We start from the raw sequence: 25,906 nt of genomic DNA on the forward strand, positions 1-25,906 counted from the left end.
CTACAGTCACCAGTCATTGGAACCGACAAGAACCTCTACAGCCTCATGCATCGGCCTGGTCTCCTCCCGACTAATAACCTCATCAGCGGACAGCGCGAAACGAGCGGAATGCGCCGAGTCGACTTGATCAGAACAAAGCAGGAACCGCATGGTTCATTCTTCCGCTGCCATCTCACCATGTCGTCATCCCACCGCTCAACCACCGCAGTCAGACCATTATGACCCCCGACCGAATGGAGAACCAGCATGACGGAGGGAGCGGACACATCTCTCTTCGTGGTTGGCATGACTATTCCAGTAAGAATTCGTATTCACTCGACGCCGTGACCCCGACAAACCAGCGGCAGAATGGATTTAGCTTCTCGCCCGCCAGCCCCCTGACTGCTCCGCGCGCGCAGGCAGCTCCTGCGCCTACGTGTCCCTCGACATCTCGGGACCACACTCAGAGTCTCTCCCTGATTTTCAGCCTCCCCCGCCCTCCCTGACCTCCTCCACTGTTTCGAGCAAGACGCGTAAAAAAAAAAAAAACGTCCCCGTATAACAAGGGGTTGACACCGGAAAAGAAGAAAATGCACCTCGAATCCCCATTTCGTATACAAGGGGTTAGAGTACGGGACCCCTCTTGGCCCCCCTTCCTCCACGCCATGCGTTAGAATAGCTGCTCGTGATCGTGAAGAGTTGAGAAAGGAAAGAAACGAAAAGAAAATAAAAAACCAAAAAGCCAAAGTGTATGCCTGCGAAGACCTGCTTCTCTGTGACGAAAGGGAATTATCAAAGTACATGAAGCCAGCTTGCTGCAATGTCGATGGCTTCTTCTAGGCCAGCGGGCTGCCGACGGGACTGACACCGAGCGGCGCCGCGTGGAGAGCCGGCTTCAGTGAGCCCGCGCCCAGCTTGCCTAGCCTCTTTTTCTCCAGGACGCCCTTGACCCAGTCGGCGACCTCCTCGTCATCCGTGGAGGATGTCAGGTTCATGTTGCCGACGGCATCGGCGATGGCGTCGGCTTCGTCGCCCTCCTCGGCCTCTTCGGCGATCGTCTCTGGCTTGGAAAGAGGTGCGAGCCAGGGGTGCTGGAGAAGCATGGCATACGTGGGACGGTCCTTGGGCACCTTGTTCAGACAGCGCTTCACAAAGTCGCGGGCTGTGCTGGAAAAACTCTCCGGCAGGTCAGGTGGGTCACCTTCGACAATCGCCTAGGAAAAAATATCAGCAAGGATTTTGAGAAGGGGCCAGTGAAAATATGACGTACGCTCAGCTGGCTGAAGATTGTCGAAGCACCTCCGGTGGGTAGGGATACTGGCCCATGGCGCACTCGATAATGGTGAGACCCAAGCTCCAAATGTCGCTCTGCACGCTGTAGCTGCCGTCTGCGCCCGTAGCCATGCCACCGCCCGATATCTCTCGGGTGCCATGTAGCTCTGGCAGCCAATATTGGTCTTGGCCATGCTTGCGACGAGGTTGCCGCTGACGCCGAAATCGCAGACCTTGACCTGGCCTCGCGTGTTGACGAGAATGTTGGTGGGCTTGACATCGCGGTGGATGATGTTGTGGTCATCTTTCAGCGTCTTGAGACCCTGGACAGTCGAATATGTGATCTTGCGAAGCACGTTCTCAGGGACGCCACCGGTGTAGAGCTTATCGATGGAACCACCATCCATGAACTCGATGCAGAGATAGACCGCACCCTCTTGGAAGAAGGCCCCGTAGAAGTCGATGATGTAGGGTGAGACGCACTTGTGCAGAATCACAAGCTCGCGAAGAATCGTCGTAAACTTGGCCTCCTCGAGCTCTAACCTCATCTCCTTCATGGCCATGATAACACCAGTCGTGCCATCTTCCTTGGCTGTGGGCGTAGTCTGCTGGGGGTCGACGGTGTCGTCGCTCTTCGCCAGAGGCGTAGGGTCCGAAACGGAGTGATCAAGGCTTTTGACACCGCTCAGACCTGCGCCAAACCGCGGTTTTCTCGGCTTTGTGTGCTTCACTTTATACACTGTGCCATAATTGCCCTTGCCGAGTTCGTCAAGCACCTCCACCTCATCGAGGGATATGCGGAAAGTCTGGCCATTGGCGAAGTTGACCCCAGTTCGCGTGATTGTGGCGGCGCCGTCAAACGTGATCCAGCCCTTTTCGGAGTCAATATACTTTTTAAAGTCGTCCATCTTGGAACCAAAGCTGTTGCCGTTCCCGTTCGCATTGGCATTGCCGTTTGGTGCACCGCCGGCGCCGGGTGCGGGGGTAGGAGGACCTCCTCCCATGGCTGACAGCGTCAAGCCCGGCTTCTTCCGTCCTCCGGACGCCTTGGTAGGGATGGCGGGGGCAGAGTGAGGCAGAGGGCCCGGTGTTGGGCGCATCATGGGTATGCCACCTGGGAGCCTCGGAACGCCGCCAGGCAGCATGCCGCCGGGCGACTGGCCAGCGGGGGAAGCCGGCGTGCTGGGAGGTGCGTTCGGGGTGACGGGCTTGTTCATTCGTTGCAGATGCAGCGCTCGTGCCCTCGCCATGATATCATTCTGAACACCACCGCCCATCATGGAGGCAGCGGCTGGCCGGGGGCGACGAGCGTCGCCCAAGAAGCCGAGGGGTGTGGAGGAGGCGGTCATGTTGGGAGGGTCGGAGACGGTGCGAAGGGAGGGGAGCCTCCGAATATTGTCAGGAGGGGAGTCGACGGGACCCTCGAGAGGCGTGCTGGCTTCTGAGGAATTGACCGAGCCTGGGGATGCGGGGCTGTCGAGACCGTCCGGGCCATCGTACGTGCCGTCAGGCGTCGCAGGAACAGAGTCGGGCGTGTTGAGATCTGCCATCTTGCCCGTCGAGTAATGTATGCGTTGGGATCGTCAGGCTGCGCGGGCTATGCTATCGCGGTCGCTTTCGTGGTGGAAAGAAACTCCGGAGTGACGGCGAAGGTGACGAATCCGAGCCCGAGTCGGCCTTGGGAGTAGTTGGGGAGGGGCAGAAGAGGTAGGAGTGCGTGGCGTTGAGGCTCAACAAGGCTTGATCATGCGGCGGGCCCTCAGGACGGTTCAGGTTGGGGAAAAGGTCGAAAAACACGCCAGTCGGGCGCGAGAGACGAGGAGGGGCGAACGGCGGGAAAGATTTCGGTGATACCGACGTCTTATACTGCACGCTTGTCGGTTGAGGGCAAGGCGGTGGGTTGATGGTGGTTCGCAATTGGACCCGTAGCTAGTGCTTCCGGGGAATGGCTGGTGACTCGCTCAGGGTTCATGAGCAGCTTGAGGCGAACTTTTTTTTTTTCTTCCCTCTTCTGCTTCTCTTCCGTTCTTGGCTACCAATGCTGAGGCGGGTGGGAGACTTGGGATTGGCGAGCTTTTAGCTGTTGCAAGCTGGGTTTGTCAGGCGCAAGAAGGTGAAGGAAGCGTTCGTGGAACAAGACGCTGGCTGGCTACTGAAAACCGGGCGTATACTAAGGCAGGTGCTGGTGGATAATCCCAATCCCAGTGGAGAAGAAGCAGCAGCAGGCAATGGATGGTGGGGGGAGGGGACGATACACCGCAATGGGCGGGTTTAGCACTAGTCTGGCTGGCAGGGAAGTGGGGTGCTGATGTGCCCATCCAGTATCGGTGACGACGGCGGATGGGATCTCTGACAGGGACCCAGGTGGGTAGGCAGACGGGTGGGAGATGAGCTGGATGAGCTGTGAGGGGTTGATGGAGCATCATACACGTCCAGATGGTACCTGTAGGTTAGTTAGTAGCTGCAGTACCTGCCTGACCTGGGTCAACAGTCAACAGACAGACACCTACAGACATGGAGGGCAGGATCAAGTTCAGACGTGAATGGTGGCGCTCGTCATGCAACATTTCACCTTCGTCTCGGTGCCCTCTGCGAGTACCGAGCTACGGACTAGATGTACAGGCCCATCACCGCTGCCGGTCCAAACTACTCCGTGTCTACATACCTAGGTACCAGGTCATCCCAAACCATGCATGCCATCGGGCAATTGCTGCTGAAGGTAAGGTCCAAGGATTGGATCATGATGCCGCACCAGAAAAAAAAAAAAAAAAAGAAGCCAGTTGCCTTACAACGTCGTCACTTTCTAGGCATCTCATGTGCCCTGGTCTGCGCGACTAGTACCCACCCCTGCCATCCAAATCGCACCACCTGTACCGACCTTCCTGCGCATCTACCTCACCTTGGTACCGCGTGGGAGAGGTATCACCAACCTGACAGGTGCCAAAGTCACTCTGCCGGCATCATCCGCCCAGGTTGAAGAAGCCCTCAACTCTCTACGTTGCCGATCTGTTGATGGCATTCGTCATTCGTCAGCGTGTCGCCCCTTTCATCATGTACGTTTGTGCATCGCGCGCGCGCATCATTCGATCAGGACGGCGGCCACCCCCATCAGAAGGCCCCCGGGGGGGGACAAAAACCATTTGCATGTTCATCACTTTCCCCCTCGCCGAATCCGCCGAAGACCCAAAAAGGGGTCTACATACCGGTTCCGACGTTACATCATCCAACATTCGAACTGTTTTTCGTCCCATCTGCACGAGACGAGGGCGCCAAGGTCAAAGAGCCAAGGAAGGAAGGGGAGGAGCCTTGCAGCCCATGGCCTTCGCCTGCTTGTGGCTTCATGCCCCGCGCCCGCAGCCAGGCCCCTTGTGCTGGTCCCTATCCCCGCCGTGGGACTGTGCCTATGACGTAGCGTGCACCACCAGTACCTGTAGAACGCAGTCTGCGAGTCTGTGGCTTGACCCTTGTCTCGAGCAAAGAAAAAAAATACTTGACCGCTAGTGCCTTGCGTGTGGCTTGCAGATGGGTTGCTTTGTCTCGTTTGCCTACCTACCTGCCTACATGTACCTACCTAGGTCCCTGAGGTACCCAGCTTGCGCCATTCCTTCATCCATCCAGCGTTGCTCTCGTCAGAGGTATGAGGGGCTCCGCTGACGTCTGATGTCCCCTCCCACGCCTTCTGCAACACGATGCTGCTGCCGCCGCGCTTCCCATGTTTCCACGACCAACCTCTTGAGCAGCTATTCTGGGAATGACGGTGGGGTGAAGGCATGACTGAGTATTGGGCGGTCCCACATTTCTTTTTCCTCTCTGTCCCTCTCCAGTTCTCCCCAAGACGAAAGATGTGCACTCGGATCTTGCTCTCCGTCGCCGCTTCACCCAACGACTTGGCCTCCTCCTCGAGAGATGGATCTCGCAGCGAATCGGCAGCCCATGTCGACGCCCTTGCCGTGCAGTGCAACGGGCATCTTGCCATGCACGCTGTTCTCGCGGACCCCTCGCGGACCCCTCGCCCGTTCTCCAACTCGGAGCCCTCCGAATATGCAAGCCGCCCACCGTCATTCTTTCATTTTCAGGGTCTTGAGCACGCGTCTGCTAGTCCACCGTAGCGAATGCTCCGGTCAAAGCAGTGTACCCAGGTACCTCCTCAGACACTTTGATGGTCCTTGACCGTATGCCCTCCACATTGCCTCATCATGACCATCCATCGCAGCCGCGTAGATCAATCCCTGGCTGCGAGGTGGTCACCCGCCCGATAGAGGCCAATGTTCATGCTAAGGCCATCGCTCCGTCTGGGCTATGGCACATCTCGCTACTTGTACACTGACGTCTCTATTTGCGACGGTTCCTCATCAGAATGCCACCTGCGTCATCGACCATGTGGCTTGGGTGCGCCCCAAACCGCTTCCCCCAAAACGCGGGTTCCCCCCACATTACGTCCATGTTTCAACTTATGCTGATCACCGTCGACACTTTGATTGGATCTCGCCGTCCGCTCATGCTGCACAGCTGGTGGCTTGGGTGTGTACACGGCCATCGGAAAGCTAGAACACGATGCACTACGTCGTGGCATGCACTGAAGTCATGGAGAAAGTCCCTCGCAGATTGATGATCGGAATGGCATTGCAACTTGATGCACGACGACGCAGTCGATGGAGTTTGCCATCGACCCTGAGTTGACCTGGATGACGTCTCTCAGAGGAAGTCCACTATCACGATCCCGTTCATCATACCAGATAGCTGACTAGACCCAACCGCCACAACGTGCGCAACGTTCCGTCAGGTCCCGAGTACCTCAGTCCCTGCAGGCCCTCCCCGAAACCGTCCACAAAGCAAAAATAAGGGGGGGCCGTCTTTCACGTGTACTGGCGCGCCGGTCCGCTCAACGGCGGAAAGGTCTCTGAACAAAGGTCCAGTCATTGTCCGCGTAGTGGCTCGTTCCCTCGGCCAGCTCGGCCGTCGACAGGTACGCGTCGTCGTACTCGTCGTCGTCCTGCTCGGAGAGGTGCGTGGCCACCTTCATGATGAGGCTCATCTGGAGGCGGGGCGGGCGGAGAGCCTCCCGACGCTGCTGCCGCTCCTTCTTGGCGGGCCTCGTCGGCCTCCTTCTTAGCGGCGGCCTCGGCCTCCTCTCTGGCCTTTTCCTCGGCCTCGGCCTCCTTCTGGGCCTTGTCCTCGGCCTCCTTCTTGGCTTTGATCTTGGCTTCCATGGCGAGCCGCTCGCGCTCGCGCTGCCTCTCATGCAGGATGACGAGGACCGAGGCGTAGGCGCCGCCGAGCTTCTGCTTGAGGGTCTCAATATCTTGATAGAGAGGCATCGTTGCTATAGACTTATACAGGCGAGAGTGACAAGGGGAAGGCTCTGTCGCGTTTATAAGACGGCGGTGCTTGCTTGCTGGAGGGCAGAGTCACTGTCAGTCACTGCTGAGGCTTTCCAGTCATCTGGTCGGCGGCAGGAGTCTGCTGTCCACCTGGAAACGGACTGACCCTTGGACGAACAGCTTTGTATGGCAGGACAACCTCAAAGGGTATCTCTGGAAGCCTGATGAGACAGCCGATATTTCGATGGAAGCTGGTCTGGCTTCAAAGCCGCTGTTCGGACGGAATTTTGCTGGTTGAGTACGTGATAGCTGTGAGAGCAGACAATGAGACCTGGGCCTATGCGGGACTCTTGGACCTTCCACGTGTTGGCGATACTGGTGAGTCGTCAGTCACGTCAACGCCTGGGTTCTTTCTCGTGAGAGTGCACTTGCAAGGCTCCGCCGGGGGCTTGCGCGCGGAAGCCGCACTTACACGGCGCAAGGCGGGCGCGGCTTTCGAGAACGGGAAGGATGCGGGCTTTGTCGTTGATTCATGGGCGCTTTCCTCCTCGCTGTAGGGCGTTCAGAAGTGAAAGACGCGGCTTGCTTCCATATCGACTAGCAAAAAGGAAGTGGTTTGGGTGTCGCATGCCGCTTGACCATGACGACGAACTTTGATGCTGCGTTACAATGGTCTATTAGTGCTAGGGCGATGAGAACATGTTCACGACCAGGCCATATATAGCATTCGAAGATCAGTCGCAGAAAGGTTTGAGTTTCTGGAGTCTGAGCATATACTGCTGCACTTGATAACTTGTCTTCCTGGATGGTCATCATGGTGTTTTCATTAGGACCCTGCGGCAGAACCTTAAAACTGGCTGCAACGGCCTCCTCCAGGGGCATCTGGTCGAACGATTAGATGAAAGGTAAAAGAGAACTTGCAATCACAGGCACTACTGTCAATGATACGACAAAGATGTGGTTTATCACGCTGAAATTGATTGCCCAAGGTTTATATGGCACAGCTGTCAACCCGCGATGAGGACTATCTGATGCTCCAAAACATGATTCCCTAGCACATACGACCATACCTACTGGAAAATTCGGGATCCCGTCCGCTCTCCCATAGACAAGCCAGTAAGGGTTGGACTAGTAGTTGGGTGGGTGACCACCAGCGAATCCCCGATGTTGTATGTTTTTGATGTTTTTGGCATTTTCCAACCCTGGTGGTGGAAAATGAAGCTATCATGGGCCGTTGTGGGGTATGAGGTGGGGCCGATGCGTATGCAAGTTCGGCGGCAACCCTGTAAGTGCAAAGTCCTCTCGGACCCCTCAAGCTGTGCAAGCAGCCTGTGGCAACTTGATGCGGATGGGCACGTGTAGAAAACCAGCTTGATGCTGCTGTACCAGCAACGAATTCTTGATTGAAGCAAAATGGTTGAAGATGTCATCGTTGGTCGTCATGCAGGGCTATTCGCCATGCCATGAAGCCAGCAAGTTGGGCCTAACCTTCGCAAAATACAGCTGATCGATTCATTCGCAATACCTCTAGATTCGTACGTTACGGGAACACTGTGCGACAACAATCTCCAGAGACCACTCGAATGGTCTGTACCTGCAGATCGTTCGCCATGGCCGTGTTCGTAAGACGAACCAGTGTAAGTCGCCGAGAACCGGTAGACAAATCAAGGAGGACAGGCTTCGGTGCGACTCTACCATCACCGATAAGGACCACATCAGGACATCTTGGAATGAGATCAAAAAGCGCTTGGGTATTCATACAAACTAGCAAAAGAAGTGCACACATCAAGTTATTACAAGAGCACAAGCTTAGCTGAAGCGACCAAGTGCCTTCCCCCTCTTCGACACCTCCTTGGCATGGTACTGCTTGACCTTGGCCCGCCTGGCATCCTCCCTCGCCTCCTCCCCGACGCGCCTGACCTCCTCCCGCGCGGCCGCGACGCTTTCCCTCGCCGCCATGAGCGCGCGGTCGGCGTCTTTCTCGGCCTGCTCGGCGCCCATGACGCGCTCGCGCGCCGACAGCACCGACGGGTCCATGTCGGCCTCGTCGTAGCGGCCGCCGCGCTTCGAGAGCAGGCCGCGCTTGCCCCGTGTGCCGTGCGTCGAGACGGACCCCGAACGCGTGGGACCCGTGTGGTAGGAGCTGCCGCCGGCGGAGGAGAGGGACGAGACGGATGTGCGAGCCGGCGAGGGCGAGCGGCCGCGGTTGCGGTGGAAGAGACCGCCGCCGCCACCCGTCGAGCGGTGGTGAGGGTCTTGGGACGGGTGCTGGACGGCGTGGTTGTCGCGCACGGGCGAGGGCGAGCGGTCGCGGAGGGAGCCAAAGAGGCCGCCCTTCTTGCGAGGGGGCTCGTGAACGGCGGCGTGCTGGGGCACGGGAGCCTGGCGTGGGGGGGAAGGGTCGCGGCGGCCGGAGAAGAAGCCACGGCGGCGGGGTTCTTCGACGGGAGGAGGAGTGGGCTCCCGGGGCGGTGGGGAGGGCTCACGGCGGCCTGAGAAGAAAGGCATGGCGTATGATGAATGATAGTCTCTGCAAGAGGGTCTGTGACTTGGAAGTGTGGAGTGATGTGCCGAGGAGCCAAATAGTCTTGATGGATTGAGATTGATAGATAGAAGGTTTCTAAAAGCTCGGCAAGACTGGGCGAACAGACGATATTTCTATTCCCTCTCTTCGCCCACTGGAAGAGAGGAGACATTCCTCCTGAAAAGCCTCTACTTGGCAGACCATGTCAATGATGCCAGGCGGCATGCCATGCCATCACGACCCGTCTTCTGTCCAGTAATTGGGCGCCGTGCGCCGCGGGGGTTGGACGTCGAATACGGCAAACCTGTTTGGTGGTGATCGACAGTATAGGGGTCGTTGGGCGTGACGTCAGTGGTAAAGAGCAGGGGTTCTGTGCCTACCGAGCCAATAATTCGGACGTGTTGAGAAAGGACCCTGCGATATTTCAACCAATGCACGACGGTCATGCAGGGTCTCGTGCTGTAATGGAGGGTTGAATTATGCCATCGTACATGGTGGTCGGCCTGATGACGATGCTCTGAAGGGAGGAGGAGCTGGTTCGTGATCGGCATTCGAGACGGAGGCTACCAGGAATGGCCGAGTTCTGAGACGGCGTTTGGTTGCATCGATCTCAGGACACTTGCCTAGACATCTGCACTCTATCGATGGAATGCTGCGGGGTTCCCCAGTTCTGCTGTAGAGGCTACCGATCGGATGGTGACGCTGATGATCTATTAAGGGTCTTGCCCAGAACCCCAATCTATTACTCTATTGTTGGCTTCATTATGTCCAGGTCCACTTCTGCACGTCTCGCAATGCCCTACTGCTTCGTCCATCGTCGACAGTGTTCATGATGGGTATCTGATTGAACTCGCAAGCTTTCCGCTAAATATGTATGCGCGCGTGTGTGTTCATTTCCGTTCCGTGTGCGCGCTCTGGGCCACTCACTTCTCGCTCTTGGGTTCAAGAGTCTTGCTGGGCCAGGCCAGCCAGCATACGGCAATGACGACCTTGATGAAGCCAGCAATCCACAGGACAGTGGTCGTGCCGGCGGCGCTCCTCTGAATCCAGCCGCTCACGATGCCGCCGAGGAGAAGCAGAAGGATGGCGAGGAAACGACGGTTACGTTTCGGGTTCTCCTTGAGGGGGGCCAGGATCTTAGGGTCAGACAGCAGGTCGCAGTAGACGCTCGTCAAGACACAGGTGGGCACCTCGTTGTAGCCGAGGACGCGGCTCGAGACGATCTGACCGCCAAACTGCCAAGCGATCAGGGCGACGGGTAGAAGTACAATGTGGCTGTGGTGAGACTGCGTGGCGGCGCCGAGGTCGTCGTTGAAGCTGGGGACGTTGCGGCGATTGTAGTCGGCGACGACGCCCGTCTGGGCCAGGATGGCAGCGATCCAAATAGCGGCGGCCTGTGCGAGGAAGGACACGGCAAGAGTGGCCTTGCGCTTGGGCTGGAAATGACGGGTGTGAGCGAAGGTGAAGCAGCCCAGGGCGAATGAGCCGATGGAGACGAGAGAGCGCAGCCAGCGATAAGGGTCCCCGTAGGGGAGGCTGGCCGCGCCGAGGGCCAGGAAGATGGTGTTGCCCGTCTGCATGCTCACGAAGACGTTCGAGGCGTTGACGGTGACACTGTCGCAGAGACCCGAGATGAAGCAGCAGGCGAAGAGGGGGAGATCTGTGTGATTGACGTGGACGTCATCGCGAAGCCATTCGAGCCAGGTCTTGCGCGGCGGCAGCTGCTGAGCAACGTGCCGAGGGAGCTCCTGTGTCGTCGCGTCGCTGTCCGATGCAGCGCCAGCACTGTGGTTGGGGGCCACTTGCAGGCCGTTCTCGTGGCTCATGATTGAACGTGCGTGGTATCGTAGTCGTGTTCTAGTGGGACTAGAGGAGCAGCGTTGTTGAGGCCCTCGAGGGATGGACTCGCGAAGTTGAATTATGGATGCGAGAGGAGGAAGGAAAGAAGGATGAAGAAGAGGGAAAGGCCGCACGTTGGAGCGATATCACGATGCCCTTGAAAATATCTTCAGCTTCTTTTGCCCAGGCCGGAAGTCGGCAGAGTCATCTATCAAAATGCTCAGGCCACTGAACAAAGACCCAGGTCCCAAGCCAAAGCCAAAAAGCAGTGAAAGAGGGAATAGAGTGATTCAGCTTACGCAATGCCGATTTCACCATCAGCGAGGCCCGTGGTTGGCGGTGTGGAAGGGACCCAAGCGTTCTAGCCTCGAAGGAGGGGCGTGCCGCGATCGGATCAAGAAAAGGCGTGGGGGTGCTATCGCCAGCTGGGCGAGGAGCTCATGATGAAAGTATAGATGACAATCCAAGTTCACAATAATACCGTGCCACTGCGAGCTGTCATGTCGTCTGAATAGGACATCCCTGCGCTTTCAGAGTAGTCCAGCGCCTGCGAGAGCCGTTATGCTGTTGGGGCCAGCCGCACTGCCCTCTGGAGCCTGCGCGCGTAGGTGGAGAAGCTGTGAGGAAGGGTGGGGACGAGCAGAGACTGGGAGGGGATCCTTATGTCAGCACCACCAGTGATTCACAGGCTTTGCGAGGCAAGACCACTAGGTGCTGTCGCTGCCACTGCCGCTACCATACTTGTGCTCGCCCTGCTGCCTGCTGCCATTGTGAGCACCTTCATTGCCCAGTCTTGATATCGTATCAGGCAGGCGCATCCTCACAACGAGGCAGGCGCTGTCGGCAGGTTAGGTCCTTCTCCGGTAGCTCCCAACACTCTTTGGCGGCATGTCCTAGGGACCTCCTTACCAGGTAGGTAAGGTAGGTACAGTAGGTAGGTAGATAGGTACCAAAGCAAAGCACTCAGGCCCCAAAGCCCCCCAATTGAGCCCAGTCGTTTCGGAATCACCTCTCGAACAACAGCTTTCTTCTGCGACCTCCCTGCCCAGTTGATCACCAGCGAACTGACTGGCTGTCGTTTCCCCCCCCCAACGTCCACCCGGATCGCTCAGGTTGTGAGCTTTGAGCTTTTACGCATGACGCCCACCGTCTGGATTTTTGGAGGCCAGGGCCCTCTACATGTACGTTTGTGAGCTCCGTTCAGACTATTCCCGGTGGCTTCCTTTTGCCAGTGTTTCAACCCACCTCCGAATGCACGGTATCAGTGGGTGCTAGTAGCGACCAAATACCTGCTTTGACCTGTGGCAGAGCTCGAAGGGCTCGTCCAAGCACAGCTCATGACGAGAAACCTTCTCTTCCCGGCCAATCGTCCATTGTCCGTCCCCATCGGCTGGAATTATCCATTTGCCGCGAGATTGAACGTCTCTCTTGCCCCAGACATGACGTCCCTCTGCCGAACTGGCCACTCGCGCCAACGAGGTCAAGCTTCCGGCATGGGAAGCACCGCCTTCGAGGTTCCCGCCATCCTCTTTTGTCTTGTCCCTGGCCATGGCATTTCGCCGGTGACAAGCTGTCCAATCCTCGTCCGTTGACCAGTTCTTGACCCCCTCTCCCTGCCTTGGCTTTCCCCCGGTCGCCCCCCTCATAGTCAGGGGTGCTGGATGGACTGAGCACGCTGGTTTGGTTTCTGCGAACGGCCTCTAGTCCAAAACCAGCATGGTGCGGGAACACTCCATTGCGGGCTGATGCAGGTCCCAAGAGGACGGCGTACATTGGCGACATTGGCGAACATTGGCAACCCCTGAATTGACCCTCCGGCTTGTCCATTTCCCTCAATCGCTTGGGAAACGACCCCGTCCATCGTCCCGTCTCTGCAAGTCCACCCCATGTCCCCGGCTGCTACTTGCTCGAATCGCCACACAGAGGGAGAGACAGGGTCTCGTTGAGGGAAAGCAGCGCCAGAGCTATAACACACACTCTTTAATAGACCACGACACCTCAGACCCCGCTGACACCCTGACGCCTCCTCACGTTGACCACGCAGCGTCTCCTCCCACATTCCTTCACTGGCATTCCTGCGCCTCATACACTGACAGCGTCGACCCATCGTCGTCATTCTTCGCAATTCCCACGCGATCACGAACGACGCACCTTCAACCTCGACGTTCTCGGTGCTTGACGTATCGATTCGACCTTTCACGATCACTCTGCTGGGTCAGAGCTGTATCCCACACACTCATTACACTACCGAGCCAAAGCGCCGACGCCAGTCCCGACGACTACAACTATACCTCTCTTCGTTGGTCGACAAAATTCAACGACGATTCTATTGTTCATTCTGCTAGTCGTAATCATGTGGTCCTCACTTGCTATGCCAGCCTTTGCGCTGCTGGCGACGCTTTCCCAGAATGCCCTCGCGCAGGTCACCTCCGATTGCAACCCGATCAACGAAACTGACTGCGCCCCGAACCCGGCCTTGGGCATGGCGCATACATTCAACTTCAACGCGACGCCCTCGAAGGACCTTTGGGAAACCCATGTCGGGCCCATCTCCTTCTCTGATAAGGATGGTGCTGCTTTCACCATCACGAAGCAGGGCGATTCGCCTACTCTCCGGTCCCATTTCTACTTCTTCGGTGGCCGTACCGAGATCATCCTCAAGGCAGCTGCCGGCAAGGGCATCATCAGCTCTGTCATGTGGCTCAGCGATACCCTGGATGAGGTCGATTGGGAATTCGTTGGTGTCAACAGCACCACGGCCCTGAGTAATTACTTTGGCAAGGGAAAAGAAATCTTTACCGAAGGCAAAGATCACCCTGTCGCTGGCGCACCCGTCTGGGATGATTTCCACAACTACACCACCACTTGGACTGAGGATCGCCTCGAGTGGTTCATCGATGGCCAGTCTGTCCGCGTCCTCAACAGAGCTGACGCTCTCGAGGGCGGCAATCTGTTCCCTCAGACGCCCATGCGCCTCTACCTCGGCATCTGGGCTGGAGGCGACCCAAGACTACCCAAGGGCACTCGGGATTGGGCTGGCGGCGACACCGAGTACGACAAAGGTCCCTTTACCATGCACGTTCAAAAAGCGCATGTTCAAGACTACAGTACCGGCAAGGAGTACGTCTATGGTGACAAATCTGGTTCTTGGCAGAGCATCCAAGTTGTCGAGTGAGTTCGCACCTTGTTCACATACTTTTGCTCGACACCTCTCCATTGTTAAGGGAAGCATTATTAACGCATCTTTTACAGGGGCAACTCGACCGTCAAGGAAACACTCCTGGCAACTCCTGACAAATCCATTGGCGAGAAGTTCGACGAGCTTCCTCAGGGCGCCAAGATTGCCGTCTACGCCGGAGGCGCTGGCGTTGCCGCCATACTCGTGTTTGCGTTGATCTTCTACATTATTCGACAGCGCCGTCGTGGAGCTCGCGAGTCTGCCGAAGCCGCCAAGAGGGCCGAGGCCGAGCGTGTCGAGCTGGACGGCTACAAAAAGAGTGGCGTCAACCCCGATGGCTTCTCTGGGCCCACAGGCATGGAATACAACGCCCGCTCCATCGGCAAGGACGGCAGCTTCCGCGAGGAGAGCTACGAAATGCCCGTCACGGCGGCCAGCCCTCTTCACAGCAGTGGTCTGCCCGAGAAGGGATGGGATTCCACTTCGTACGGCGGTGCTGCGGGTGCGGGAGCAGCAGCTGGCGCTGCCGTTGGTTCGGCGGCCGCGATGCGTTCTCCTACCGCTCCCCTGCTTGGTCACAATGACCAGATGAGCCCTCGCATGCACAGCCCAGCGCCGTACAGTGATTCCGCATCACCACACGGCCAGCAGTTCCGCTCGCCCCTGAGGACCCCGAGCCCCGGCATGCCGCCACAGGGACCGCTCCCCATGTCGCCGAACCGAAGCGTATCTACGCCTCAGCAATTTGGCAACCAGCGAATGGGTAGTCCGGCGCCGCCCCAGCCAAACCGCAGTTTTAGCAGCAACCAGTATGGTGACGGCACAGACCAGTCGTACTGGAACAACAACGGCTACAGGTAGCGGTGTGTTGAAAATTTGCTCTTGTGACGACTTGTGTTTCTTTGTATTGCCGGTTTGCTGGATGCGCGTGGAATAGACATCATCTTCTGGAGTTTTGTCTGGCGCGGTTCACTGTTTATTTCTGAAGCTTCTCATGACTGGAAGGTCTCGAGGATGGTCGTTCTTGCCTGTCCCCATTCGGACCACGTAGCGAGATACCTGTTGAAGTTGAACTTCGTTTTGCTGGATGATATGTACCAGAGATGAATGGTATCGTTTTGATGGAATTGAACCGGATTGACTAAGTTTCGGACGTGCTAACCACGGCTCTCCGTTCACTTCTGATTGTTGGCGTTGACGTCTAATTCTGGTTATTTGTCTTATTCACAACGTTGTGTTGTCGGCTAGGGCCACTCCCGATCATGACTTCCTGAGGCATGTCGAGCACCTTCCCTCTGCAACCACATATCAGCCCTGCCGAGCCTGTCGTCCAACAAGCCTATAAGCAGAAGTGGATGGACGCCAGCCAATTAGGGCATTCGCTTCTTCAGTTGCCACCATGTCTGTCTATCGCGGGCCGGCTTTTAAGGCTGAGTGGCGTGCGCTGTGGCCCAAACTCAAAGCACCTGGGGTAAAGATGAAGGAGGTGCTCCGAGACTTTCACCCGATGAGCTAATCCATGAACTCAATCCCGAGTGTAACTCGGGTCTCCTCTGACTGGGTTCTTCGTGGCTGCGAGGCTATCATTGAGGCTTGCAGAATACCAGCGGCGAAATTGAAGGACTTGACATGAAGCGGAGGGTTCTATGATGTCTGTGGTGGCCGACATGTTTTTCACAGATACAGAGCGTCCGGTGGATTTTCTGATCCGGAATGAGTGGGTGGCATGATGCAACTGCAGGCCTTGCTTCCGCTTTCGACGTCGGAAGAAGGGGGTGGCTGTCGTGGCAAAATCGTGATAATGCGATCCAGTTGCCGCGCAGCAGCCCTGGGCGGATACAGTTTCATCCAGCATTAGAAGGCTATCTCAATCCCTTCCATCGCAAAGATGTTCCAATATGGACCAAAATATGCACGACACTGTCAACAATCCACCGAGCGGATATAGACCTTGAGCCGCGCCCGAGTCTGTAAGACGTCTTAAGGATGAAAGGGACGATCAGATTCCTAGATCTGACAGGTATCTTGGCATGATATTCGACAATCCTCACTCAGTCGAGTAGTTGAAGGCTCTGCCATGTGTGGAGACTGATGATTGAGCCCGACTTGTCAATGCTGCTAGCCGATCCATGACGCTCGTTGAGAATAGGCAATGTTTGGTGATCCACTGTCACTCGAGAACCCCCCGCTCATGTCAACAGAGGCTTCATATCGCGCCTACCATGTAGTAAAATACCTCTACTGCATCAAGCCCGCCAGCCATGTCCTTCCAAGATGAAGAAGCCACAGGAGTAAGCCCGAAGCTTCACGATCACAACAAACAGGGCTAGCGGTTGTATAAAGCACGCCATCCATAACCGGTTCCTTGCCCCCATCTCGTCTTCTGCTCATCACGCTCACTCCAGTTCTCTTCTCAGACCCATTGTCTCTGCCTCATTTGACCTTTTTGTTCTGTTATCCAGGCACACAGACAAGATGCAGCTGACTTCTGTCTTTCTCGCCGCTGTGGCGGCCATGACCGTCTCGGCAGCCCCGAGCACCACGTCGCCCAGCTCGGTCGAGGCGGCCCTCGGCGGCCACCACGCCCCCCGCTGTCATGGCAACATGGAGTACGACCCCTGGAAGAAGCAGTGCAAGTGTGATCGCGGCGAGTACTACGATGTCGAGGCCAAGCAATGCCGCCACAAGGAGGTCAAGACGTTCAAGTACAAGAAGTGCCGCGCCGACGAGAAGCTATACTGTGCTCGTGACGAGGGCACCTTCGTCGAGTACAGTGAGTTCCCCTCCCCCTTTTCCACAGTTCGTGATCGCTCCCGGCGAAGGCTCCAGAGCGTCGTATACACCCCCCTCTGTCTTCGCATTCAGCTGGAGACTGACACGATGGGCCCTCCCCAGACCGCAAGAACCCCGCCTGCTGGCAGGAGCGTTCCAACAAGCTCTTCTGCGCCAAAAAGTCGCGCGTCAAGGAGACCTTCAAGTCCGAGGTTCAGCGCGAGTACGAGGTTGCGCACTACTCAGCCGCGCAGCGCCAGGAATCCGAGACCAGGCGTCAGGCGTGCCACGCGCCCCGCCACTTCAACCACCACCGCAACTCGTGCGAGTGCCCCCACAAGAAGGCGAGTATCCGCCCTGCCACGTCCCTGCCACGTCTCGAGGACGGCCCATCGCAGCTTCGGGGGCGTCATCCGTGACAGAGAGGATGTCTCTGACTGATCGTTGACAGGTCTGGGACGGCAAGCACTGTGGATTCCCCAAGATCCCCGAGCCCACGTGCAGGCGCGGACAGAAGGCCTATTGTGCCAAGAGCGCCTACCGCGTCACTCAGTATAGTAAGCCAGCCTCGCGCCCCCTTTTTTCTCTTCCTATTCGGTTTGGCCGTGTACTAAGGAGTCTCAAGGCGTCAAGGAGGAGCTCTGCCAGGACAATGGCAAGAACTACGTCTTCTGCTGCGGCGAGGATGTCGAAGAGAAGAAGCACAAGAAGACCGACAAGAAGCCCAAGACGCAGAAGAAGAAGCCCGCCAAGAAGCCCGAGGAGAAGGAGGAAGAAGAGGAAGAGGAGGAGGAGGATGGCGAAGATAACGAGACCAACAATGAGGATGACGAGGAAGAGGAGAAGGAAGAGAAGAAGCCCAAGAAGGGTCCCAAGAAGGGTTTCAAGAAGGGTTCCAAGAAGGGTTCCAAGAAGGGTCCTAAGAAGGGCCTCAAGGGCAACAAGCTCAACCACAAGAAATTCGCCAAGTGCGCTGGCCTCATCTGGGAGTAAAATATTCGCGACGTCGCCGGCCCATCGTTTCTGGCATCGCGTCGGGCGCTTCGGTCGCTGTTGGGGGCGTATGGTCGCTGGGGTTCGGTCGGTGAGCCGCGACGCAGCACAGGGTGGAAGCGGGGAGGGGAAACAAAAATTTGCTTCATGTCACTCCTTTAAATCAAGCCGCTTGGCCTGCGAGTTTTACTACTTCGAGGCAGGCTTTCAGCAGTAGAGTGAATACAAAGATTGGTTGTTGAGGAATTGAATCTTGCGGGACATGCCGTCACTCATTACACACTTCTTCCAAGGTCAACGCGAGTCCGTTTGGCGAATCACATGGTGTATACGAGGCGTATGGAACCAGGCTCTGGGCTTTCTGGCATATATGTTGAAGTGGTGAGGATTTGTTCTGTCGATTGTGGGCGACATGGATGGCCGGACTCTCGTGGCCGTTGGAGAAAGAGCAACGGCAATGATGCAGGAGTGTGAGTTGAAACCAATCAGCCAGGACCGACTCGAGTCGGCAAAATGTCATCTTGAGATAAAAACCAATCAAAAAATCAACATAGGGTCTGACCTTAACCGACCAGCTGCGGACTCTGTATGCGACTGAGCTCTATGTAAGTAAACGGCATCACTTAGGTTTAAGGTTCGCCGCGCGGAACAATGAGGAGAGCAAACAAAGCTACAAACCTTCAATTGAATACAGGGTTCACATACGTCATGCGCTCAGCGGACGCTGATAGGTTATGTGTTTTGTTTTGGGGGCCGCTTAGGGGTATTTATGTAACGTTCAGAATATAGGCCGATATAGAGCCTTGCTTTTTACTCTACGAGAGGATCTAAAATCCTCCCTTCAAACCCCGCTCTTCCAAACCCCAGCAAGAGATTCGTAGGGGGTTTCTCCGACGACGCCGCCAATGATTTGCAGAAAATCAAAACCGATGCGTGTGACTCTCGTCAAAGTTGTCTATGTCCATAAATATGTCATCATGTGACGTCGCCTCCATGTCGATGAACTCTTGAAAGAGCGCGACGTCTTCGAATTGTCCGGCGAGCGTCTCGACCTTGGCCTCCCCCGGGTTCGTCATGGCGAGCTCGAGGTCGCCCATGAAGGTGGCCCGAATGTCGCCAGAGGGATGGTCCAGCCCGCGCTGCTTCAGCTGCTGTAGTATGGTTCGTGCCTCCAGCCCTGTAATGTCACCGTTGCGCAGCGTCATGGCGAGGAGCGCGCGGCCGATGGCCTCGGCGAGGCGGTAGGACTTGCGGAGCGACTCGTAGCCGTACACGCAGTGGAGGAAATAGAAGCGCCACTCCGGGTCACCCGTGTCCTTGAGTACGGCGTTGGCCACGTAAATCAGTGCCGTGTGCCAGAGGATCGTGTATGCGGAGGATTGGTACTCGGAACGGTACACGACGATGAGTCGTTTCAGTTGATTAACCGACGCTTTGAAAGCGGCCTCGGCGGAACTCTTCCGCGAGGAGAATGTAGTGAGGCGTGTCTTCTTGGCCTTGCCGTCTCGCAAAAACGGGCGAAATATGTCCAGTATCGCAGCATGGAACCACAGGCTGCGAGCAACGGTATCAGCAATACACTCTTGAGGCGTCAAACACGACTTACTGAAACGTCATGACATGATGGGGGTTGTCTTCTGCCTGCGCGAATGAAGACGGAAGCGTTTCAATCCAAGCCAAAAGCTCGCGATATTTGCGCTCTGCGAACTCGATCGACACGTGCTCACAGATTTGCGCAGGTGTGCTCGTGTTCCTGTTATAGTATACCATACTCACTCCGTGGAGAATGCGCCAAAATCTACACAATGCCGTGAAGGTTTCGCCCATGTATATGGGAGGGATTCTCTCGGGGATTTGCGAGTTCGCGTCTGACTCTCTGCTACGGCTCGACCCCGGCGACGAGGCGAACTCCGGGGAATCGCCAGGAATGGGCAGCGCCGGAGGGTACTCTGGGTACTCCAACCCGGGTTGCTGGTAAAATAGAGATAGAAGACTATGCCCAGTTAGATGGCCGCCACATATCGAACGGGAACTGGGAGTACTTGCATGGACCAGTTAAAAACCCCCCAGGCTGTATAAGATCTTGCAGAACGCACTTCCGAGGTCGTATCGTTCTGCGCCACCAACCTAGTAGGCTCAACTCCCAACAGGGACATCCTCCTAGCCATGCGGCATGCTTCAGTGAGGAATACCAAAACAAAGTGATCGCGCCCGTTGCCCATGAAAGCCAAGCTCAGCAGCTGAGCCCCTGCAATGCTGCACAGGCTGTCGATAGATTTTGCTGCCCACCAAAGTCGCTCTGCCTCGTTGCCGAACTGCGAAACTAGTGGGTGCGCGGATTCGTCGAGACTGGTGTACATTTGCTAGCGTTCTGTAAGCTCTTCTGAAAACCTCCCCGGCTGAGACCGCTAAAGGAGAGAAACGGGAAGAGAAAGAGGAAACTACAGTGCCCAGTACATGAGAGCATGTACAGAACCGGGAACAGTATACGTCTCTGTGGCCGACAAGATCGGATACAAACAAGTCGGGATCGAACATGCCGAGCAGTGGGTGATCCGTTCTCAAATACAAAGAAATCACATTGGTTGCAAACTCGTTGGAGAGAGGAATATCCGTCCAAAAGGACATGTCGAGACGATGCAGCCTCTCGTCACATATCGGTACCGAAGTCGGCGCTTTGCCTCCGCCAGGCTCAGTCAAAAAGGGGTTATCCTCCGTGTCGGCGAGATAAGAGCCTCCTGTCATGTGGTCGGAAGGGAAGCCATAACCGGAGAGATGAATACCTAGGATAGTCCTTCGATACGTATTAGCAACGAAGCCAACCTGACAAGGCCGCAATTCGAGGGCCCCTAAGTACCTTTGATCCATGGACCTCGTTCGTCGGAAATAAGGGGCTGGACTCGCATCAGACGTCTCAGGGCGCGGCAGTGGAAGAGGACGAATAGCGGGATAGGCGGTAGGGTAGTTCCGCATGAGCTCGTGTTCGAAGCGAGAACGGGAGAGGTTGGTGTAGCTATTGTCTGCGCCGGGCTCGGACGGCGTAAGATTGGAGCTTGTAGAGTCTTTGAGGACGGCAAGAACGGCCGACGGGTCGCGGTTAGCCCTGAGCATGCGCAATATGTCGAGAGCTTCGGGCTCGGGAGCTGCCTTGAGGAGCTGCAGCACTTCGTACGACTCGGCCATGGCGGTATCGGACGCTCCTCGCGCGGGCTTCTCGGTGTAGACGCAAGTTTTAGACCTCTTCAGGCACGCCTGGCACGAAGGGCGCTGTCCATCGCACTAAATCGTCGGAGAATCAAGGTCAGTGAGCCGGACAGAAGACGCTGCCAGTGCAGACGAGACGGAGCCAAGCGTGCTTACGCGAGCCTTCCTACGGCGGCAATCGTTACAGGCAAGCTGGGTGCCGATCCGTTTTCGCTTACCGCGATCATCGTGCTCGCTGAGGGAAGCATCACCATCGAGCAGGCCCAGTTGGCCGTGGCCAGGCGTCTGGTTGTATCCATGGGTGTGACTAAGAGCGGTAGTGGACGCAGAGGGGGCGTTGGCTGATGAAGATGACGAGCCAGTCGCGTGGTTTATATCATTGACATCTGCACCATGGGCGGCTGGTAGTAGCTGGCGAAGACGTTTGCTGCTGCCATGGTTGGACATGGCGACGACAAGACATCTGTCTCTGTGAAGTTTAGAGGGTGGTTCGGGACGCCTGGGGTGATTTTGATGCCTAAGCCGATGTACAGCAGGTGGTCAGGGAGCCCAGCTGTCCCGTCGCTTCTTGACTCAAGATTGGTGAGATGGGGGCAGGGAGGGGGGTGATTGAGTGGGGGGTGGGCCGCAGGTGGGAAGAATATGTGCGTCTGCTCGGATGTCTGAAGGATGGCCAGGGATCATAGTGGCATTTTGACCCAAATACAGGAGACTGCGCTGGGATCCGCCGCTCGTCGTAGATTTGACGAGATCCGTTGCCTTGTTATGTAGACGAGGTCCCAGCACATATATGTCTTCCCTTAAAGATCTGGCAATTGCGTTCAGTGTTAGATGAGATGCTTTTGTGACAACCGAGGAAGCTCAAGCAAAGCTCGACATAACCTGCGTAGCTTCGTCGCAGCTGTCCCAAAATGCGGTCTGGTAGAGCAGCTCCGGCAAGGTAGGCAGGTCGGTGACGCAGCTTAAGTAAGGCAAGGTAGCTCATGGAAGAGGGAGAGATGATGGTAAACAAGACGGGATAATGGGCTCGGGCAAAGCAAGGGTTGTCACCCCACCTCCCCTCGCAAGACGCAACAGCCTGGCTTATGAGAGGGGCACGTACCTTAAGGCAGACGACACCCAAAGGTGGCAAAAGAGGCAGCTCTAGCTCTCGTCAATCTTTCCGGACCAGGCGCGGTGCGAATCAAGGCGAAGTCAAAGCCAGTATTCGTTCAACAAGGCCAGAATGCTGATCTCCCAAATATGTGTCTACCAGAGGCTGAAGATTGCTGCGCACGTGATGTCGAGCACCTCAATCGGAGAACGGACCTTGGATAGGTACGTCAGGTACGTCGAGGCTGGGATGCTTTTGGGGGCCGATTTCGCCCCCTGCCGCAAATGACCGTCTGGAGTATGAAATCGATGGGAAATATGGAATGACATAACCGGCGTCATCGTATTCTACCTCAGTAGTGCGGTTAGAGAACGTCCAGCGGATAGATACCCAAAGTAGTCGGCCTCGCGAGAGCTCGCCACCACAGACCTCTCCTTTCTAGCCAATCAGCACGGGTCTCCCTCCGGAGACGACTCCGAGCGAGCGCAGAGCATTATTGGTTAGATCGCTCATCCCCGCCGGCATCTACGAACCAGTACTCCGACTACCTGTCAGGTACCGAGCGTCCGGGGCATGCCCCGGGCCAACCACGCGCCGTAAGACGGTGTCCCTCTTCCCGGCCGAAGGACTTTGTGAAGACTAGATTTTGGACCCTGAATCGGATGTCGGCGGAATGAAAGCCGGTTGGGTCGGCCGTACGCCTCATCGGAGGAGGACCGTCATAAGTGGCATGTTGTCCGAGGCCCGGCACCATTAGACCATCTCGTGTCCGCTGCCTGGTTGATGCCGGTTTAGAATGACGGGTTACGTGAGTTGTATGTTCGCAATTGAATATGTTCTCGCTTGATTCGTGAGAGAACTGCGCCGTCAGAGACTGTGTGTTGAGAATATGACCACCTAAGACTGATGCTTATTCCACTTCATTCTAGTACAAAGAGTAAGAAAACAATCATACCTAGCGCAGGTTTGGTGTGTCGTGAAAGGTAGACTCAAGCCCCCACACTCCCTCTCCTCTACATCTCACTTTTTCGACAGTCTTCCGGCCTGCAACCCGCGATTTGGAAATGCCCGATGGAGAGCTTCATCACTAGTGCCTGTTACTGGTTAACGAACCCGATCAGCATATGGCCTTCATGAAGAATCAGCGCCGAATCGTATATTGCCGGCCGTCCGAGGTCCTCGCTCCCGCCGACCCTGCTGACCCAGTCTTAACCTATCCCCAGCACAACTGTTCGACGCCAACGGCCCCCAAAGAATTAATGCGAACAGTCGCTTTTAGATGCCTTACCTCACTCAAGTCTTTGTATGCCTGGGCTGTACGTGAACCGGGACGCACGAAGCTGCGGCACAGCCACAATCAGCCACCATTCCGGCGAAGGGGTGATGCAATTTCAGTCGACGAGTGATATTTGATGATCTTAATCGACCTGCTTCCTTCAACAGGCTGAACCCACAGGGATTTGGCATGGATATGGCTGTGCATCAGATGAATCATTCAGATGGCCAATTTAGACCCGTCAATTCTCTTGCAGATTGGCGAAGCCGGGTGAGAGAAGTTCTGCACGTGACTGATGTATCCCACTTCGATTTAAAGTCGACAATCGTTTAGCAGCGATCTTGATTGACATGCTGAATCGGAACAAGCTATATACAAGATTGTCACAAGACACGTAGAGATTTTGCATACATCTTCTTTTGTAAGGTTACACTGTCAATGACTCGAAGAAAGTGTCAAAAATCACGTGTATGATGATGACGTCATTGAAGCATATCATGAGACGTTGCCCCACCTGTTGCGATCGAATGAACTGGAATCTTCGCGCATGCCTTCTGCGCAAGGATGGGCAGCCTATATATATCACTGTCACACGAAACCACACCTGTGTCTTAATCCCTTGCGACAGCAATCGAAAGCTAGGAGCTTGCCCGCTTCGCGATTGTGTTGATGATATGGTTGGCCTCTAAATAATGGCATTCAGTGTATACTGCGCGGGATCCGAGGTGTCCCCGACAATGCCCATACCTCCTACTGAATCTTAAACGGCAGCAATAGCTGTGTGGTTGTCAGCGTGTTGTGATTCCTTGTGGTCTGAGAGTCTTCGAGCGGGAGCAAAGGCCGACGCCCCGACCAAGCTGGTCTCCTCCCGACGACCTCTTACCTACGGCACAGTATGCCTGCCATACGGGCTTTGTCACAGACACCCCGTTCAGCATGCCACTTTGTTCTTCAAAGTGTTGCATTACGTCGTTGCCGAGTCAGCGCACCCGTGGGTTACGCTGTGAGCGAGCAAGTACCCATGGCAGGAAGACCCTTCGGCACCCACAACGCACATTTTATTTTGGCCAATAACTCGAGGCGAGAAGGAGGTACGACATGCGAAGCTTGCTAAGCCTGCGCAGCGGATCTCGGCGGCTGGGCGCGAGGCACAATATAGTAGCAAAATGCAATGCCATATGTACCCTGGGACGCAGTCAAGTTGTGCGTCGGGCGATCAGGCCGTAGAGGGCTCATCGGGTGTTGGGCCGCTTGCTCGATGCTTGGGATAATGTGGGTGACCAGACATATTTTTGACTATTTCTTGCACTGTAAAGCTCATGGCAAGATCGTGTGCCTAGAACGTTAGGGCAGTGGAATACGCTGTAGACTGGCTGGCTGGCTAGGATTCGCGACACCGGTCCATCGTTAGCTCCCACACGCAATGAGAGGGAGTGAGAGGAGGAAACAATATCAACAGTGATCCTGCCCGCCAGTGCGCCACAGGCGGCAGTGATGAGAGGGGCTCAGATGGGAATCGCATCAGGTCGGAGCAAATCTGTAGATGTCAATACTGTAGAGGAGAGAGGCAGACAAGATGTCGTGGAACTTGGCGTGTTGGGCGGAGCACATGGACCGAGAGAGGGGGTCGAGCCCAGCTTATCCAACCGCAGAGGACAGCATCAGCATTTCGCTGGACATTGGGGCACACGGCTGGCCGAGATGGCAGCCAATGCATTCTGCCACTTCAGTGATTGATGCTCTCGGTCTCAGCAGGCTACGCCACTCGCCTCTGCTCGCAAGAGGCTTGAATTCAGAAAGAAGTCGAGACGGTCACAAACCAGACATGCCTCTCTCTCCCCTTTTCCCGTCTCGTCTCGAGAGGAAGGGGAAAACGCTCAGGAAGGTGCTTCGGAAGGTGGCGCGTGCCTGATCCATACTGAAGAAGGCGCGACCTGACGACGAATTGAGACTGGAGAATGGAGGGGCTTAGTGGTGGGTGGGTTGGGCCGAGTGGAGACGGGCCTGGTGGTGGTGCCCATACTGGACTGTGGTGTCGGCGGTGGTGGAGCCAGTTCCCCTATTTCGGTCTGGTCGCCTGAACCCTTGTAGACGTTGCGTCAGCATTTCAGCCAATCAGCGGTCTAAAGGAGGAAATGCTCCGGCCACCAGCTCCGTCCAGCGGGTGGCCAGCGGTAGAGTGGTTTGAGGGGGCAAGTAAGGTATCTATCTCACCTTAGTCCCCGGCTGCGCTTGACCAGCAGCACCACAAGACTTGAAGGGCCCGGCCGACGACTGAGGTACTTACGCACCGAACAGGGGATAGAGGTCTCCCGCCCGAGGTGGACAGCCGGAAAAAAAAGAAGCAACAGGGAAGGAGTTAGGTGCAAATCGCATGGTCATCCTGTCGCCTCGCCATGTCGAGTCCGTTCTGCATGCCGCCTCTTCCCTCTCGCTTTCGGAGCCCTGTGTCTCT

General features: G+C 56.2%; 7 protein-coding genes across 7 annotated transcripts; 2 read left to right on the forward strand and 5 right to left on the reverse strand.

Annotated features, from left to right (window-relative positions):
- Positions 1 to 815: 815 nt before the first annotated feature.
- VDBG_02315 (protein kinase wis1) lies at positions 816 to 2,801 on the reverse strand (the record flags this gene model as incomplete). Its single annotated transcript, XM_003008081.1, has 2 exons — positions 816 to 1,180; positions 1,250 to 2,801. The coding sequence occupies 2 exons, from the start codon at positions 2,799 to 2,801 to the stop codon at positions 816 to 818; spliced, it is 1,917 nt and encodes a 638-aa protein (XP_003008127.1).
- A 2,021-nt stretch (positions 2,802 to 4,822) lies between these two features.
- VDBG_02316 (predicted protein) lies at positions 4,823 to 6,569 on the reverse strand (the record flags this gene model as incomplete). Its single annotated transcript, XM_003008082.1, has 2 exons — positions 4,823 to 5,314; positions 6,234 to 6,569. The coding sequence occupies 2 exons, from the start codon at positions 6,567 to 6,569 to the stop codon at positions 4,823 to 4,825; spliced, it is 828 nt and encodes a 275-aa protein (XP_003008128.1).
- A 1,812-nt stretch (positions 6,570 to 8,381) lies between these two features.
- Positions 8,382 to 9,080, reverse strand: VDBG_02317 (predicted protein; the record flags this gene model as incomplete). Its single annotated transcript, XM_003008083.1, has 1 exon — positions 8,382 to 9,080. One exon carries the CDS (start codon positions 9,078 to 9,080, stop codon positions 8,382 to 8,384), a length of 699 nt encoding a protein of 232 aa, XP_003008129.1.
- Positions 9,081 to 10,019: 939 nt separating this feature from the next.
- On the reverse strand, positions 10,020 to 10,922 carry VDBG_02318 (conserved hypothetical protein; the record flags this gene model as incomplete). Its single annotated transcript, XM_003008084.1, has 1 exon — positions 10,020 to 10,922. The coding sequence occupies one exon, from the start codon at positions 10,920 to 10,922 to the stop codon at positions 10,020 to 10,022; it is 903 nt and encodes a 300-aa protein (XP_003008130.1).
- Positions 10,923 to 13,288: 2,366 nt separating this feature from the next.
- Positions 13,289 to 14,974, forward strand: VDBG_02319 (extracellular cell wall glucanase Crf1; the record flags this gene model as incomplete). Its single annotated transcript, XM_003008085.1, has 2 exons — positions 13,289 to 14,106; positions 14,188 to 14,974. 2 exons carry the CDS (start codon positions 13,289 to 13,291, stop codon positions 14,972 to 14,974), a joined length of 1,605 nt encoding a protein of 534 aa, XP_003008131.1.
- Positions 14,975 to 16,588: 1,614 nt separating this feature from the next.
- Positions 16,589 to 17,878, forward strand: VDBG_02320 (predicted protein; the record flags this gene model as incomplete). Its single annotated transcript, XM_003008086.1, has 4 exons — positions 16,589 to 16,886; positions 17,009 to 17,229; positions 17,337 to 17,442; positions 17,511 to 17,878. 4 exons carry the CDS (start codon positions 16,589 to 16,591, stop codon positions 17,876 to 17,878), a joined length of 993 nt encoding a protein of 330 aa, XP_003008132.1.
- Positions 17,879 to 18,798: 920 nt separating this feature from the next.
- Positions 18,799 to 21,529, reverse strand: VDBG_02321 (conserved hypothetical protein; the record flags this gene model as incomplete). The annotated part of the gene is made up of 5 exons (XM_003008087.1): positions 18,799 to 19,432; positions 19,683 to 19,849; positions 20,324 to 20,672; positions 20,736 to 21,145; positions 21,239 to 21,529. The coding sequence occupies 5 exons, from the start codon at positions 21,527 to 21,529 to the stop codon at positions 18,799 to 18,801; spliced, it is 1,851 nt and encodes a 616-aa protein (XP_003008133.1).
- Positions 21,530 to 25,906: the final 4,377 nt, after the last annotated feature.

This window comes from Verticillium alfalfae, genomic scaffold (genome assembly GCF_000150825.1).
Source record: "Verticillium alfalfae VaMs.102 supercont1.2 genomic scaffold, whole genome shotgun sequence".
Lineage (NCBI taxonomy): Eukaryota > Fungi > Ascomycota > Sordariomycetes > Glomerellales > Plectosphaerellaceae > Verticillium > Verticillium alfalfae.